This window comes from Tachysurus vachellii, chromosome 19, assembly GCF_030014155.1.
Source record: "Tachysurus vachellii isolate PV-2020 chromosome 19, HZAU_Pvac_v1, whole genome shotgun sequence".
Classification (NCBI taxonomy): domain Eukaryota; kingdom Metazoa; phylum Chordata; class Actinopteri; order Siluriformes; family Bagridae; genus Tachysurus; species Tachysurus vachellii.
The window spans coordinates 18,601,574-18,619,763 of NC_083478.1; the positions used below are offsets into that span (position 1 = coordinate 18,601,574).

Sequence of the window (18,190 nt, forward strand, 5' to 3'; positions counted from 1 at the left end):
CGAGTCGTTCTTATTGAAGACAAGACCAATCCACGTACACTGAAAATGTTTATTGTGCATATACAATATGTATATTTACCGTATTTTGATCTACTATACACTCCACATTCTGATAGAAGAGTAAAAACATTCACAATTGCACAAGTCTGATTTATTCTAAACCACCGGCCTAAAAGCACCGATTCACGATCTTCTAGTTAGAGCAAATAAGAAGCTTGTGAAAAGCAGGCTTAGCTCTGTGACTCGGATTCTCTCTCTCTCTCTCTCTCTCTCTCTCTCTCTCTCTCTCTCTCTCACACACACACACACACACTAGGCACAAGTTTATGAGCACATACATCCATGTTAACCGTTTCTAAGTGCTATCTACAGAACTGACTGCACACCACCACTTTACAGAACACCAGCCTTCAATACATCATCTTAACTCTCTCTTATATTTGCTGATGCAGCCTAAAAACATTTGACTATGTAGCGCCTACGACTCTACATAAACATGCAACTGTCAGCACAATATATCCATTAACACACATACACACACACACACGGACGGACATAAAAACCAACATAAACACACAGAAACGTTAAAACGTAAGTGCTAATATAGGCAAAGGCACCTGTAAATAAACAGTAAAATAATGATTATTACACAAAGGCAGTAAAAACAGAGCAAAGAAATAAAATACGATAACTTTCAAACATCCTATTTGGATGGGATTAGTTTACATTTCCAGAAGCTTCTCTGTGATTTTATTTAGCACAGCGAGTTTACCCTTTTCTTGTGTTTTATTTATTCATTTTTGCATTACTATTATTTCGTTCCCAAATAAAACAAAATCAAAAGCATGAGGCTGTTCATTTCACATCTTACACAATATCATGGAACGATTCTTTTTTACTTGAATTGTCTCACATCGAAAGCTGACAAACAAACATAATTGTAAACAATCCAATAACCAGAACGCTATTTTATATAAAACAAACTTGTCTCTTTTCCTGTATTTCGTTTCAAACTCGCCCAGAGAAACTAATCCCGTCCAAGTAGAGTTAATGTTAGGTTGATGTTTGTATCTTATAGTTGAATAAGAGCAGGATGATTAAAGTGAGAGCGTGTTTTAAACACCACAGGTAGTGCTAAAGGACGTTTTTATACAGTCACACCTTCCGTTAAATTTTGATAAAATGTAAACCGACGTCAACTACGCATTAGGTCAGACGATCTGATTTAACTCCATGGATGTACTTAAGGCGCATTAAAAAATAAACATTACTACGTAAAACAAAACTAGTATTAAAACCATGAAGGAAGCCTACAAGAGTGAAGATCCATAACAATCAGGCTGCACTGCTGTGTGGTCAGGTGTCTCACAGGTAAGGGTACTGGGGTACTGGGGTCAGGTGTCTCACGGGTGAGGGTACTGGGGTCAGGTGTCTCACAGGTGAGGGTACTGGGGTCAGGTGTCTCACAGGTGAGGGTACTGGGGTACTGGGGTCAGGTGTCTCACAGGTAAGGGTACTGGGGTCAGGTGTCTCACGGGTGAGGGTACTGGGGTCAGGTGTCTCACGGGTGAGGGTACTGTGGTCAGGTGTCTCACGGGTGAGGGTACTGGGGTCAGGTGTCTCACGGGTGAGGGTACTGGGGTACTGGGGTCAGGTGTCTCACAGGTAAGGGTACTGGGGTCAGGTGTCTCACGGGTGAGGGTACTGGGGTCAGGTGTCTCACAGGTGAGGGTACTGGGGTCAGGTGTCTCACAGGTGAGGGTACTGGGGTACTGGGGTCAGGTGTCTCACAGGTAAGGGTACTGGGGTCAGGTGTCTCACGGGTGAGGGTACTGGGGTCAGGTGTCTCACGGGTGAGGGTACTGGGGTCAGGTGTCTCACGGGTGAGGGTACTGTGGTCAGGTGTCTCACGGGTGAGGGTACTGGGGTCAGGTGTCTCACGGGTGAGGGTACTGGGGTACTGGGGTCAGGTGTCTCACGGGTAAGGGTACTGGGGTCAGGTGTCTCACGGGTGAGGGTACTGGGGTCAGGTGTCTCACGGGTGAGGGTACTGGGGTCAGGTGTCTCACGGGTGAGGGTACTGGGGTCAGGTGTCTCACGGGTGAGGGTACTGGGGTCAGGTGTCTCACGGGTGAGGGTACTGGGGTCAGGTGTCTCACGGGTGAGGGTACTGGGGTCAGGTGTCTCACGGGTGAGGGTACTGGGGTCAGGTGTCTCACAGGTAAGGGTACTGGTTGAGTTTCCTCTGGCTGAGAGGGTACGGCTGCCCAGGGAGCTGCTGCTGTTGGCAGTGCGAGGCAGCTGATTGCCCCATCAGCCCCATAGCGCTGCTCTTCTGTAGCAGACTCAGAGAGGCAGAGTAAGGCCCGGTGGCACGCGTGTGCCTGATAGACGAGGACGTGGAGGAAGAGGACGAAGAGCCACTGGAGTTGTGCAGCTGATCCACAGCCTGCGAAACTGAGGCCAGGGCGGCCGAGGCGGGGTAGGCGTACAGGTTTGGGGCGGAGCTAAAAAGCGAGGCCTCGTGCAGCCTGTAGGAGTGCGGCGGACCTGCCGGAGGATATGTGGGTTGACGTCTCAGGGATCCGCCCCCTGACCTGTCGTGAGAGGACATCACGGGCTGCTGGACCTGCAGAAGGAAGAAGTAGAAACACGCAGATGATGAGACTATATGGGCTACATAATGTCTACTCTCCAAAAAGTGCTGAGGGCTGCAATCAATGTGCTTCTTGGCACAGCAAGGCTGAGGAAGGTTTATGTTTGTAGAAAAGCTTTGCATAATGTTACATAACTCTTTGTCGGTATGCACGTCGTAGCAGCTTCATTGATCAGACGAGGAACCGTAGTACACTCAGTGAAGCGGTATTAAACTGGCGGTGGACTATTTTCAGCACAGACACATCGACATCATTACACAGCTTCGGTGAGTAACGGTTTATCTAGAAAAAGCATCTGTGTGCAGCAGAAATACTCAATCTTATCTGAATAGACAGAAATACAAATAGTGCGTCTTTAAGGCATTGTTGTGTTGTTGGAACTTTCACTTTCAGTGCAAACCACAGCGTACATAAGGGCTTCTAAACATGGACTGATGATAAAAGCTACACTACGTTCCCTGTTTACTAACTTTAACTATCTAGTTCTTAAGAAACTGCGTCTCGTGGTCAGTTCTACAAGCGTCTGATAAAACAAGCAGCACTGATTATACAAGCTGAGTTCTGTTCTTAATATTACATCATCGCTCCATTACAAAAGCGTTCTCCACCGACTAGAACATGATCTTCCAAAAACAAGCTATAAAAAGCAACGAGGATAAAAAATAAATAAAAATACAAGCATGCAGACTGTTCATGTGCTCTTTTGGGTATTAAACAAACAAGATCCTAAGGAACAGACTGAACTGCGGCTCGTATCGCTGGCCTACTTTACGCTGGTGTTTCTGCCGCACATCCGACGGAACATCTACCCAGTTGTCTTTGTTAGAAGAGACGTCAGCGTTTAATATTTGTCTTGTATAATCATTTAGTGTCGATATATTCACTCATTATTCTGTTACAGAGGAGTTCTCTCTTGCTCATCGCTCGCTCCTTTGCACTCGTTCAGCAGCTAACTGGTCAAAATCTCGTACAGAGAGTCGATATTTTCTGATCACTGTTGCGCTGTGAAATACAGCAAGGCGTCTGGATTTCAGCCGAGCCTGTAAATGCTTAATGCAGTACAATTTTACAGCAAATACATTAGTTGCGTCTGTACTCTGGATTGGTCTCAGGACCTTGTTTAGAGAACCTGATGATTCATAAATCATTCGTATGAATGTTTCTGAAAGGAATTCTGTATTGATGGGTATCCATAAATTTGGAGAAACCTTCATGTCTTACTCTTTCTCCTGTGTGCGTGTAAACCTGCACGTAAGAACACTAACAAACATCAACATGAGCGACTTTAAATCATAAAAAGTTGATCGCTGCCTTTTTTTTATAACTGAATTTTACATTTAGAGTTTTAACTGATTATTTTCTTACGTTGCCAGTATTTATCGGTCTCCGCCATCCAAGAACATTTCATGGAAATCAGCTATTTTATATTATTGGCATTAGTTAAAGAAAAGAATAAATAAACAAAGCCGAACACAAACCGATAAATCAAAATCATTCGAATAGGAAAGCAACGTCTGCGTAAATACAGAGGAAAAATGTCTTAGCTGGAAGATTTTTTGTTGTTATTAAATATTCTGATTGGCAGTGAAGTGTCACTTCAACCTTCTTTGAATTTGGGCTTTACTTTGATTCATCACATCATGTTCACAGCTGTCTGTAAACTTGGCAGTCGCAGTAGACCCACATGAGCAGTGTTGGGAAGGCGTGTTGTATATTATGGGTTGTAGCGGCAGGCGTGCGATCGAGTGCCGATTTATGAACGGAGGGCAGAGCCGGGAAAAGTGAGTGGTAAGGAGGTGTGTGTGATTCTGATAAAGTGTGTTCGGAGTCTCAATGTGCATAATGATATTGAGGGGAGAGATGTGAGAGAGAGAGAGAGAGAGAGGATACAGGTCTGCTATGGACATAAAGAGAGAGAGAGAGGATACAGGTCTGCTATGGACATAAAGAGAGAGAGAGAGGATACAGGTCTGCTATGGACATAAAGAGAGAGAGAGAGAGAGAGAGGATGAGGATACAGGTCTGCTATGGACACAGAGAGAGAGAGAGACAGACAAAGAAAGGGAGAGAGAGACAGACAGAGAGAGAGAGGATGAGGATACAGGTCTGCTATGGACACAAAGAGAGAGAGGGAGGATACAGGTCTGCTATGGAGAGAGAGAGAGAGAGAGAGAGAGAGGATACAGGTCTGCTATGGACACAAAGAGAGAGACAGAGAGAGAGAGAGAGAGAGAGAGAGAGAGAGAGACAGACAAAGAAAGGGAGAGAGAGACAGACGGAGAGAGAGAGGATGAGGATACAGGTCTGCTATGGACACAAAGAGAGAGAGGGAGGATACAGGTCTGCTATGGAGAGAGAGAGAGAGAGAGAGAGAGAGAGAGAGAGAGGATACAGGTCTGCTATGGACACAAAGAGAGAGAGAGAGAGAGAGAGAGAGAGACAGACAAAGAAAGGGAGAGAGAGACAGACAGAGAGAGAGAAGATGAGGATACAGGTCTGCTATGGACACAAAGAGAGAGAGGGAGGATACAGGTCTGCTATGGAGAGAGAGAGAGAGAGAGAGAGAGAGAGAGAGAGAGAGAGAGAGAGAGAGAGAGAGAGAGAGAGAGAGAGAGAGAGAGAGAGAGAGAGAGAGAGAGAGAGAGAGAGAGAGAGAGAGAGAGAGAGAGAGAGAGAGAGAGAGAGAGAGAGAGAGAGAGAGAGAGAGAGAGAGAGAGAGAGAGAGAGAATACAGGTCTGCTATGGACACAAAGAGAGAGAGACAGAGATACAGACAAAGAAAGGGAGAGAGCGGGAGAGAGAGACAGAGAGGGAGGATGAGGATACACGTCTGCTATGGAGACAGAGAGAGAGAGAGACACACAGACAGAGACTCAGAGAGAGAGTGAGAGAGACACTCACAGACAGAGAGACGCAGACAGAGAGAGAGAGAGAGCGAGAGAGAACTGAACAGAGTTGTGTGTGTGTTGGAATAAAATAGCTGAATACAGAAGGTAGTGGAAATAGAGCTATTGGAGGAGTCTACTCGTCTCTGGCAACCCAGCTGATCAACATACGCACATGAGCATGAAAAAAAAATCTGAAATCCAGCAGAAAAATTGTGCTTTGGTTTTACTTTTACCCGCAACTTTACTATTACATTGGCAATGAGGCACAATGTAAGAAAATCTCTGCTGGTGCCTCGGGGGTTTGTGCATGAGCGTTTGATTTCCAGCAGAGCGACAGAGCAGCTACCTGGCTCAGGTTGAGAGGCTGTGATTTGGTGGTCACTGTTCTCTGATTCCGCTCACTGCCGGACAATCCTGAGCGAGACGAATGCGGAGCTGAAGTCTTCTTCGATTTTGTGGCTGTTGTGCTGCTTTGCTCTGAAACCAACAAACAAACCAAACCCATGAGAACATAAAGGACAGAGGGGTAAGTATTATAAGGGTTATACTGTGCAGTGATTCACCACTGGTCACCCCCTCCCATGGCTGAATCTTCAGCGAGGGCATCACTACAGCGAGAGACTTGGAGCCTTGTCCGCTGCTGTCTGTCGAGTTGGGCACGCGTTTAGGAGTGAGAGGGCTGCAGGTAGACGAGTCGGAGTCCTGAGAGTCGTGAACGGTCACGCAGCTGATCACGTTCGCACGCTGGTTTGCGCTGCAGCTGAAAGGCGATAACGGATCGTGTCAAATTATTAATCGGCAGTTTGACGACATTTGCTGGCGCGTAGAATTTTTGTTTCAAAAACGATGCATTCCAAGGAAACTTATGGAATGAAACTTAAGGCTGCAGATTGCACTGCAGTTATAAAGCAAGAGCAATAAATGCCAATCACCTAGTGGGCGGGACTTTGGTGTCATCTTCGTCCTCTGTGTCACTGGGAATGGTGATGATGCTGACGGCCGGACTGGGGGTGTCCGAAATGATGATCGGTTGCGAAGGGTCACCGCTGGTGTGCAGTGTAGAGGACACAGGCCTGCGAGAACACACAGTCTGTAGTTAAATATTAATGAGAAACATTAACACTAGTGTTACAGTGAGTCGGTATGGAAAATCCTGGAAGCTGAAAGGTAAAGAAAGGAGACCATTCCATAATTATAGCATAATAATTCATGCGTCAGAATCATCCACGTTGTCACTGAAACGTTTAAGATAGATTAGATCCCAAATCTGCCTTTTCACCTTTACAGTAGAAATGTTCACTACATAAGATATAATTTCACTACATAAGACATCATCTCACTACATAAGACATCTCACTACATAAAATATAATCTCACTACATAAGATATCATCTCACTACACAAGACATCATCTCACTACATAAGATATCATCTCACTACATAAGATCATCTCACTACATAAGACATCATCTCACTACATAAGACATCATCTCACTACATAAGACATCATCTCACTACATAAGACATCATCTCACTACATAAGACATCATCTCACTACATAAGACATCATCTCACTACATAAGACATCATCTCACTACATAAGACATCATCTCACTACATAAGACATCATCTCACTACATAAGACATCATCTCACTACATAAGACATCATCTCACTACATAAGACATCATCTCACTACATAAGACATCATCTCACTACATAAGACATCATCTCACTACATAAGACATCATCTCACTACATAAGACATCATCTCACTACATAAAATATAATCTCACTACATAAGACATCATCTCACTACATAAGACATCATCTCACTACATAAAATATAATCTCACTACATAAGACATCATCTCACTACATAAGACATCATCTCACTACATAAAATATAATCTCACTACATAAGACATCATCTCACTACATAAGACATCATCTCTCTACATAAGATATAATCTCACTACATAAGACATCATCTCACTACATAAGATATAATCTCACTACATAAGACATCATCTCACTACATAAGATATAATCCTTGTCATTTGAGATTCAATTACAATGAATGAAAATCACACCTTCTTATATTTAATTAGAAAATAAAGCACGTGATACACGTTACAGACTTTTTTCTTTAGATCCCATGCAACAAAGACCAGAACAAACAACCACATTTGGATTATATGCCGTTAAAAAGAACCCAAAAGAAGACGTTACCTAGCTCTGCTTTCTGCAACGCGACCTTTTGGTCTCTTGACCCTGCTCTGCTGTGCTCGACTGTTGGCTGTGCCGGTGTTGAGCGTCTGTGAGGTCATGTGACATCCCTGGGCGGCGTCCTGCTGTGTGCCATCGCACTGGCCACCGTGTCGCCCTCTGACGGAGCACAGAAACAGCACTGAACACAAGCGGTGGCGTAATGACACAGGAATAAACTGCACTCACTAAATACACTTAAACTTAAGGTCTGTGGGGCTGAGAGAGTGGAGCTGACCTCCAGTTGGCACTGGACTGGCTCGAGCCATCAGCCAAAAGAGAGCCGACTGGAGATTCAGCAATGACGGGCTGACCGGTGCCATGGATGGCCATGCCTGGCATCTGTTGCCATGCCGACGGGATAAGGATCTGCTGTGTGCCTGCAGGCCAGCCTTGCTAAAAACATAAAGCAAACACAAGTAACCAGTTATTACTCAGGTTTTAGACGACTGTTTGTTTTTGAGATCGGAAATTTAGGACGTCTGTTGACCGACAGATACGTAGTATAACGAGCACATGCGACACAGACGCAGATATTTAAGATAGTCAGGCAGTTTTCTTGCTCTACTAAAGGGAAAGCATCTCCAACAAGCTCCTAGGAAACCATGCACAGATCTACAGCTTTAGGGGGAAAACAGTGCACTGAAGAGGTCAAGTCAGAGCCATGGCAAAATCTGCTCGCAGCAAGCCCGTGAATCCTTCTCACACGGACAGTGTTAATCAGCCACTGAGACGCTGAAATACACCAGAACTGTTGTTAAAGGTGTCGGAAGCACGACAGATATCACCTTAAACATGAGGTCATGTTAAAGTCATCCAGTGAGAAAAAATAATAAAATCACACACTCCAACTTGACGCATAACAGTTCCGAACAAGTCCCTAACAAGTTTAAGGTGTTCTTCTGCAGACTTGGAAGGTCTGTGGTTGCTGCTGGTATGAAAACTAAAGCAGAGGATGTGAAGGTGAGAGAAGAGTCTTGTTTAGCCACATGATCAGGTTTTGGAATAAAAGGATTAAAAACCCTTTACATTGAAAGATCCCAGCAAAGGAAGAGGCACAGAGGCAAGGTCATGCTAGCTACATGGGAACTGATGCACAAAATGATATCTTTAACCTGAAAATGAACAAATTAGAGGTTAGGAATGTCAAGAAAATGTACGTGTCTGTGAATTTCTTCCCCTCGGTTCTGTCCAACAGACTCCACTTGACTCGACTTCTCAGATACATCAAAGTCGTTATTCCTCAAAGTCGCATGATGTTCAAAACCGGTTTTAAATTCAGTGGCATCCTGTCGAAGTGTGTGTAAATGTTTAAACGTGTTCAGAAAAAGCAGAGCAACTTCATGGTACTGTGTAGGTGTGTATTTAGACAAAGAACTTCACAAGACAAACATATTGAACCATCTGTTCCTCTGCTGATTTAATTGATTTTGATTTGCAGCAACCCGGAACACAAGAACCTCTAACTTAAATGCACAGGAACGCGTTTCTTGCCTTTTATTTTATTTTATTTCCCTCGTTCAGACGGACGACTTTAGGCTGCTGGATGCTTTGCTTTTATACGGCTCACCGTCACAACACTATGTTTCCATAGCAGCTCTGGAATCATGCACATAATATTCTGTTGTGTAATTTCAGGAAATAATAGTCGAGGATGAGTTTACTCTTTCGTGTGAAACAATCGTAACCACTAAAGTAACAGAAGGGGATGTGTGTGTGTGTGTGTGTGTGTGTGTGTGTTGGGGGACTGTGAGCCGACGCTGGAAGCTGCAAGCAGTAGAAGTGCAGGCTGTGTGAAGCCACATGCGTCCCATCATGCTGTGTCTGCTACCCCTCGAGCGAGCTGGACAGGAGGGTTGAGAAGAAGAGGAGACAGATGGAGGGAGGGTTTGACGGAGGAGAGAACAGGTTTTAGAACAGAAAGGGGCTGTGAGGGAGCCGTGGCACGGTTTTACCAGCATGGCTGTGCTCGGCTCCAGGTGCCCTGCTATCGTAGACAAACGACTCAATGCCAGGGGCAGTGGGTACAGAGGGGGTGCTCCTGCTGCAGGGGGGTGTAGGGCAGCGACCATCAGTGGTGTGCAGGAGCCCTGCAGGAGGAGTGTAAGGAAGGAGGAGGGGTTTGAAGGAGGTTAGAACACACCGTATGGGCCAGGAGTGTGTGAATCAGCACATTGTCCCATCAAACGCCATCGCGACCACTCAAATACAGAGTGAGCCAGAAAAGAGAGGAGGTTTGGGGAAAAGGGAAAATGATTATTAGTTCATTAAAATCGGTAGAGAGTTAAACGGCTGTAATGCTGATAATTAAGAACAAAAGCACGGTTTGGACGGCGCTCATTTCTCTGCATGGTCTCTGTAATTAAATCACCTCCTCTGGGAAGGAAACTCTTGTATCCTGATGGCTGGGAATTAAAAATAGGATGAGGGAGTTTCTATCAGCTTCCTTTTCCTGCAAACCCAGATGTCTGTGGAACATCTGGAGACATGATCACGTTACTAGATAGTGAATATATTTATAGAAAACGAGTAGCATGATACTGTGGCGTATGCAGATGTAAAGTGAGCCGTGTGCTGGTTGAGCAAACCTTTTCCTTCCTTTGGCATTTGTGTAGAATTTATGGCACACAAGAATTTAAAAAAGACACGATGCTTATTCAACGGACAATTTCAGCTCGTAATAATAAAATACAGGTTTCTATAATGACAGAAGAAACTATTTCAAACGAACCTGGATGAAGATAAAATCAAGGCACCTGTAAACGCTAATCTTTACCCTCTTCAATGTGGAAAACTATTTCCATGCAAATAGTGTAGGGGAGAAGAAAATGTACAAAATAAAATGATAAAATATACATATTTACAAAACCATATAATGTGAACATGTTGTATGCACAGAAAAGCAAGAGAAAAAACTAAATCCAGGTACCAGAACTCTCTAGAGACTCTCTCTCACTCACACACACACACACACACACACACACACACACACACACACACACAGATACACAGAGAGAGGAACATAGACACAGAGAGAGACTCAGAGAGAGAGAGTGTGAGAGAGAGAGAGAGAGAGAGACAGAGAGAGAGAGACACACAGTGAGACAGAGGGAGGCACACAGACACACAGAGAGAGAGACACCCACAGTGAGAGAGAGAGAGAGAGAGACACAGAGAGGCACACAGACACAGAGAGACACAGAGAGAGAGAGAGAGAGAGAGAGAGAGAGAGACACACACAGTGAGAGACACACGGTGAGAGAGGGAGGCACACAGACACAGAGAGAGACTCAGAGAGAGACACATACAGTGAAAGAGAGAGAGAGAGACACAGAGAGACAGAGAGAGGCACACAGACGCAGAGAGACGCACACAGAGAGAGAGAGAGAGAGAGAGAGAGAGAGAGAGAGACACCCACAGTGAGACAGAGAGAGAGACAGAGAGACAGAGAGGCACACAGACACAGAGAGACTCACAGAGAGAGAGAGAGAGAGAGAGAGAGAGAGAGAGAGAGAGAAAGAGAGTCACACACAGTGAGAAAGAGAGACACAGAGAGAGACAGTGAGAGAGGGAGGCACACAGACACAGAGAGAGACTCAGAGACAGACACATACAGTGAAAGAGAGAGAGAGAGAGAGACACAGAGAGAGAGAGAGAGGCACACAGACGCAGAGAGACGCACACACAGAGAGAGAGAGAGAGAGACACCCACAGTGAGACACCGAGAGAGACACACACAGTGAGACAGAGAGAGACACACACAGTGAGACATGTGACGCACACAGTGAGACACACACGTAGCGTTACCTGCGTCAGCATGCTGGGCTGGATGTGCAAGGACTGAGCGGATTGGTTTTGGGGGACCATGGGGACAGAGTTGTCCATCCGCACTGGATATCCCGAGTGTTTACTGGAGGTCTGGAGCCCTGCTGGAATAAAGAACCTGAATTTACAATCACTCCCAAGCAGGAAAAGCACAGAATAAGCAGTAATTAGTTTTAAATAGTGCTTAATTTCACATTTTAAATCCTGAGATAATATTCTAATTAGATGTGAATGTGGCGTGTGCACATGTGTGTGTGTGTGTGTGTGTATTTTAGTAGACGCGGGACCTTGTATAGTGGGGGGGCAGACGATGAGGGTCTGCTGGAAGGGTTCAGTCTGAGTGCACAGTTGTGTGTGTCTGGTCTGCAGTGGGACGCTCTGCTGTGTCAGACCCGGGATGTTGATGGTGGCCTGCTGGTACAGATCCGGCTGGTAGTTAAGCAGAGGAACGTTGCTGCTCAAAGACAGAGACTGACCACCAGAGGGCGCCATCTGCTGAAAGACAAATAAGAGAGCGTCATGGGTGTGGCGCTCAAAATGAAAGTGAGCTGGTTGTTACAATATATGAAAGGTCATGATGCGTCGAAACAGGCGGCCGCTCATACGGGTTAAATTACTTTCTACTAATACGAGTGTGATCACATGACCACGTGACCCACAGCCTCAGACCTCGGTATTGAAACCTGTACGCACAAGTGCATGGACCCTTGGATAAAAGAGCGCTTGAGTACTCATTAAAGGTTGGATTTGAGTTAGCGTAAAGCTTTTAGCACATCCGTGATGAAGAGCTTGTGTGCCCACCTGACTGTGCTGACTGAGCTGGCTGCTGAAGGTCACAGTGAGGTTGGTGGCCGCGCTCGGCGCACTGCTGTTGCTAAAGAGGTTCTTGTTGTTGTCAAAGGCGGTGCATCGGCGTTTACAGATCTCCATATTCTGGAAACAGGACTTAACACTGTGCAAAGACAAAGAAATAAATAAAAAAAATTAATTAAAAAAAAAAAATACTCTCCTATAAAAACACACACACGTCTATAAAAACAAACACACAAGGGTTCAGGTGTAACTTTTATCAATACTTCGGATCATTTTTTAGCAGACTTTTACTACTGAGTGTCACTTCGGTAACGTCACTGGCTTCAAAACATGAAAACCTGGATTTCATTGCGGTTATAAAAAAAAAAAAAAAAAAAAAAAAACCCAGCACTTTCATATCCTATGTGGAATTGCTTTAAACAGTGCCATGGCAGATGCAGCTTACTGTGCGCTGTGGGGAAAGTGCAGAAGATGAGTCATGGTTACAAACGGGTGGTTAAGGGTCTTCATCGGGGTAATCCTTTTATCTGCGTCAAGAGCGAGCATCTTCTTTAGCAAGTCAATAAACTCCCGCCTGTCAGCCTTCTCTGCCAAAATGTCTGTGCCTTCTAGATTAGTCATATTAACCTGCAGGCCAGAGACACAAATGTGTGTGTTGTAGTTTGAATCATTAGAGAGCCCTGTTTCACACCTTCATCTCTTCAACTGTAGCAAATGACTTTATTCTGCATTTTCTTGAAAAAAAATAAATAAATAAAAAAACCACACACAGTTACCTGCATCATGTCGTCAAGACAGTTGAAGATGTACTTCCGAGCCTCTTTGGACTTGACGCCAAGCTCTGACTCGTGTTCTGTTGGCGTCTAAAGAAATAAAATAAATAAACCCACATCGTTTAACTTTAGGATTAACGTCCATTGCGTGTTCATAATAAAATAAAAAGTGGCAAATGAAAGACCTTGAGCCTCCACAGGGGGTAGCTGGCGTCCGGTCCTCTGTGGAAGAATCGGCTGGTCTTTGTTCCCGCGCTCAGGAGGTACTCCGCTGGTAGACCTTGTGTCTGTGAGATGTAACGGATCTGCACCGGTACAACAGGGAAGTGAATTATTCTCTATCGTTTTGGATGGATTGTGTTATCTGAAACATCACGTAGGTGATAACGCAGGCTTTGAGACAACTTGTGTCTCATGTTGAATGTTAAAATTAGGCAGGAGACACATCTGAGATTGCTGTGTGCTGACCTGATCGTATTCGGAGGCCCCGGGATAAAGCGGCCAGCCGAGGAAGAGTTCAGCAATGACGCAGCCCAGAGACCACATATCGATGGCCTCGCAGAACGGCAGACCCAGAATGATCTCAGGAGCTCTGAGGGGAAAAAAAAAATAGTAAAATAAAAGTAGTGTCAACAAATTTTTGCTGGCAAGTAAATATTTCATAATAATTACATGTTGAATGGCTTAATGCTCTAAAAACATTTTTTACATATCGTCGCTGTCAGGCGGAATCCTCGTATCTCCAAAGCCGTTATTTTTCAGGAAATTAAAAAAACGCTGTACCTTATCTGCAGTGCACAGGGTTTAGTCCGCGTTGCAGTGGATTGTCTTGCGCTAAATTCCTGTCCTCAGACGAGCACCAGAACTAGCGGGGGTCAAGATTTTTTTTTCTTTGAGCCCAGTGTTTTTAAGACATTTACCTCAGAAGACGTGTTGATTCGTTTGCGACTCTTCTTGAGGAGAAATATGCCGTGAAGCTCTCCCGCGGAGTGAGGAAGAGGTGGACAGTTGAAGTGTCAAATGGAGTTATGAGATTTGTGCTCAAGCTATTTTCAAGACTTTAGATTGGTTAATAACTTGTAAAAATAACAGACCCACGTGGGGACTGACCAATAGCGTCGATATGTGAAAAAATATGAAACTGACCAAATTTGGACATACGAGGTTTCCGCCCGACAGCAACGATATAATGAAAAATAAACAAACTTTTGCACACTAAATTAAATGTTATTTGCAAATTATTAATTTCCATCATGCACTTAGAATTTTATTCGTAGTGGTATTTCAAATGACAAATGATTTCAAATGTTATTTTGTGTTCTATGCAATGAGCACATATAGAATATTTGGTGTGTGTGTGTGTGTGTGTGTGTGTGTTTTGGAGGTCAGGTCACTCACCTGTAGTATCTGGACTGCAGGTAGGTGGAACACACAGCCTTTGAGACGTGACTGGCTGAGCCGAAGTCGATCACCTTCACCCTGTACGGCTGCCTGATGGGATCCACCAGCATGATGTTCTCTGGTTTGAGGTCGGCGTGGATCAGGCCCAGACTCTTGAGCTTCATCAGTGCGGTGGCCACCTGCTGCAGAACGGGCCGGATGCACTTCAGCATCAGCGGGCTGAACTTGCTGTGCTTTAAGAAGTCGTACAGGTTTTGCTCCAGCATCTCAAACACCAGGCACGTGTGGTTCTTGTGCTGAAAGCACTCGTATGAGCGCACAAAGTTGAACTCGTCAGCATTCTCTGTAGATAACCGGCTCAGAATGCTCACCTATGGAGAAAGATGGAATTCAAACATTCATTCATTCATTCATTCATTCCTTTTCTAACGCTTATCCGAACTACCTCGGGTCACGGGGAGCCTGTGCCTATCTCAGGCGTCATCGGGCATCAAGGCAGGATACACCCTGGACGGAGTGCCAACCCATCACAGGGCACACACACACTCTCATTCACTCACGCAATCACACACTAGGGACAATTTTCCAGAGATGCCAATCAACCTACCATGCATGTCTTTGGACCGGGGGAGGAAACCGGAGTACCCGGAGGAAACCCCCGAGGCACGGGGAGAACATGCAAACTCCACACACACAAGGTGGAGGCGGGAATCGAACCCCGACCCTGGAGGTGTGAGGCGAACGTGCTAACCACTAAGCCACCGTGACCCCCGGAATTCAAACATATTTTTAAATATTTTGTGTGTGATTTAATCTTTAGTATTGTGACTAGACATAAAGTTTGTTATTATAGATGTTTTGATGGCACTGAATAGACCTTGTTTGTGAAACGCTTAGCTGAAAATCAAATGCACATCATACGCAATGTACATCTTCTTCAAGATGTATTTCCAATAACGCAGGACCACATAAATGTCTATAGGCGTGTCTTTATGATTTCAAAGTGTCTGACTAAACGTCATCAAAACGCAAGGTGTAAAATGTCAAAACAAAATGTTCAATTTAAAAGAGAAATGTAAAGAAAAATCAAATGTCCAGAAAGTGGGAACACTGGAGTTTTGGCTAAACTGGAAGATTTTTAAATAAAATCTAGTGAGCTGATAGCAAGTGTATTTCTGCACAGACTCAACAAGCATAGTGTTAATTCATTCTGAAACAAAACCAGGACAGAAGTTAAGCTTCACCTCAATTTGACCCTGTCGAGCGTAAGACGGATGGTTTTTGAGAATCTTGATGGCCACGATCTCGTTGGTGCCACGCTTCCAGCACTTGGCGACCTGGCCGAAGGTGCCGCGGCCAAGGAACTCCAGTACCTCGTAGCTGTTGGAGACAGAGCAGAGGATCTCGTGCTGCACCAGCTGGTAGTCGCCCTCACTGTGCGAGTTGCTGCTCTTGGCTGTGGAGGTGGAGTGAGTGATGGACTGTGCGGTAGTGGTGCCTCCTCCACCTGCTCCACCAGCCCGGTTGGACAGCACAGGGGCCGAGAGTTCTTCCAGGATCTGCACACTGTCGCTGCTCTCCACCTCTTCGCTCTTCCTTTTCACACCGCTCTGTTTTTGGTAACCGTCTTTGCCCCGGTGGCTTGACGAAGATGAGGAAGAAGAGGAGGAAGAAGAGGAGGAGGAGGACGGTCCAGGGACGCTGCCAGTGCTGTCGGCAGCGCGTACAACCGTGTGCTCACGGGTGCCATTGGAGGAAGGAAAGCCACGGCTGTTAGAGCCATAGTTGGAGTTGAAATCCGGAGCTGAGGGTGAGGATGCACTGGCTTGTCTAGGGCTCTGCAGATTGTAATTATTCTCACCATCCCATGCAGGCTTCTCCAGCTTGAGCTTCTTGGAGCGAGAAAGGCCGCTGGAGGAAACCGAAGGGGAGGAGAACGCCTGAAGCTGAGAGGCCATATCTAAAGAAACAGAGCGGATGAGAAACACCGACATCATTGATACAAAACACAGACACAATCCTGAACATCAACCCAAAGGTCACGGAGAGACCGGATTTGAGGTCAGAATATTATCCTCAGACGCAAACACACCTTAATGCATATTGTCATAGACTGACAGCAGTCGACGAGCATGTTCAGGACCTTCATTACAACATACAGATAGATCCATCTACATGCATCATAGTCTGTGTGCAATAGACTTCAGTACTCAGTCAGCATGCGCTCGCGCTCTCTCTCTCTCCCTCACACACACACACACACACACACACACACACACACACACACACACACCTGATTTCATACTGTTACCAGATATTAAATAAATAAATTCATTTAAATTACTAATAAATAATCATTTACACAAAAACAAAAGGACAGGGAAAAAAGGCTGCCTCGTTGCCGTGACAACCATCTCTCTCTCTCTCTCTCTCTCTCTCTCTCTTTTTTCCTTTTTCCGGAGACAACGGAATAATATCTATGACTTGATTTCAAGGCAATTTATTAAAAACAAATTTATTGACAACAAATATTCTATATTTTAATATCCCCCCCCCCGCTCGTCGTCATAGCGACCACTTAAATCCGCCACGTCGTTGTGTTTAGACAAGTTAGCAAGCATTAAAAACAATAGAAAACAATACAAACACAACGTAACATGATATTATTAACTCCAAACAAATATGTGACACACGTATGAACGGTAATAACATCCCGGGAGTGTTATACACGCTGAAACGTTCTATATTCCCCAACAGCTAGCATTAATGAGTTAGCAACGAAGCTAGTTAGCGAACACGGCTAATGTCACGCGCACCGCAGCGTAAACAATCATTTCCTTAACAATTTCAGCATCACGGATAATAGCGAATATGAGTTAATGACGCTAATTAATTAACCACTTAGCTATTTATCTTCACCTCACCTGATTACGGTGAATTCCTCAAGCCCGACTCTTCGCCCTGTTAGGCCTCATTGCACAAAATGAATCAATAAAAACGTTATTATCCGCAAAATCTCTCTCCTCTGACTTTATTAGATGCCTCCCACAGTAGAGCTGCATTTTTCCTGCGTAAACACGGCCACAGATGCATGTTTTCACACCGTAAACCTGCACTACGTAGCCTCTTAAAACAGCAGAAAGCGCCTCGGGGGCCGCGCCCAAACCACCCTCCCCTACACTAAGTAGGGAGCCTAAATAGTGAACGACTACACATCAGCACGCCACCTACTTAGTAGGCTAGTATGCGGTTTGACACACAATCCTGTGCATGAACTTACAGTTCTTGGTGCTTGCTGTAATTTCCTTCTTTAGAGAAGAGCTCAAACTTGTGGTTTTTTTTTTGTATTCAGTGTTATTTAAGCCCTGAAAGTATCAATGCCTCTGATTTGGGAATTATTAGTATTATTATTATCATCATAATAATTATTATCAGTATTATTATTATCATTATCAGTATTATTATTATAAGCAATGTAATATCATAAGATCATCATATCTAATATTCAATAAATCAGCCATATTGAATGTATTGATACATTGTGGAAAACAAAGTTGTTAAGTCAA

General features: G+C 44.7%; 1 protein-coding gene across 7 annotated transcripts; it reads right to left on the reverse strand.

Annotated features, from left to right (window-relative positions):
- Nucleotides 1-1,344: 1,344 nt before the first annotated feature.
- On the reverse strand, nt 1,345-17,808 carry hipk1a (homeodomain interacting protein kinase 1a). Of its 7 annotated transcripts, XM_060893473.1 has the most exons (18): nt 17,549-17,808; nt 15,869-16,584; nt 14,622-14,995; nt 13,692-13,815; nt 13,409-13,528; nt 13,227-13,313; nt 12,896-13,077; nt 12,439-12,589; nt 11,925-12,132; nt 11,620-11,741; nt 9,768-9,902; nt 8,051-8,208; nt 7,777-7,932; nt 6,478-6,618; nt 6,109-6,305; nt 5,892-6,022; nt 2,211-2,629; nt 1,345-1,360 (listed from the first exon to the last, which is right to left on the reverse strand). In XM_060893473.1, exons 2-17 carry the CDS (start codon nt 16,580-16,582, stop codon nt 2,216-2,218), a joined length of 3,414 nt encoding a protein of 1,137 aa, XP_060749456.1. In that variant the 5' UTR covers nt 16,583-16,584; nt 17,549-17,808; the 3' UTR covers nt 1,345-1,360; nt 2,211-2,215. The 7 variants fall into 7 exon arrangements, with proteins under 7 accessions (XP_060749456.1, XP_060749455.1, XP_060749458.1 ...); XM_060893472.1 differs by lacking the exon at nt 1,345-1,360 and having other exon boundaries at nt 1,948-2,629; nt 17,549-17,807; XM_060893475.1 differs by lacking the exon at nt 1,345-1,360 and having other exon boundaries at nt 1,950-2,629; nt 11,925-12,129; nt 17,549-17,807.
- Between the last annotated feature and the right edge of the window lie 382 nt (nt 17,809-18,190).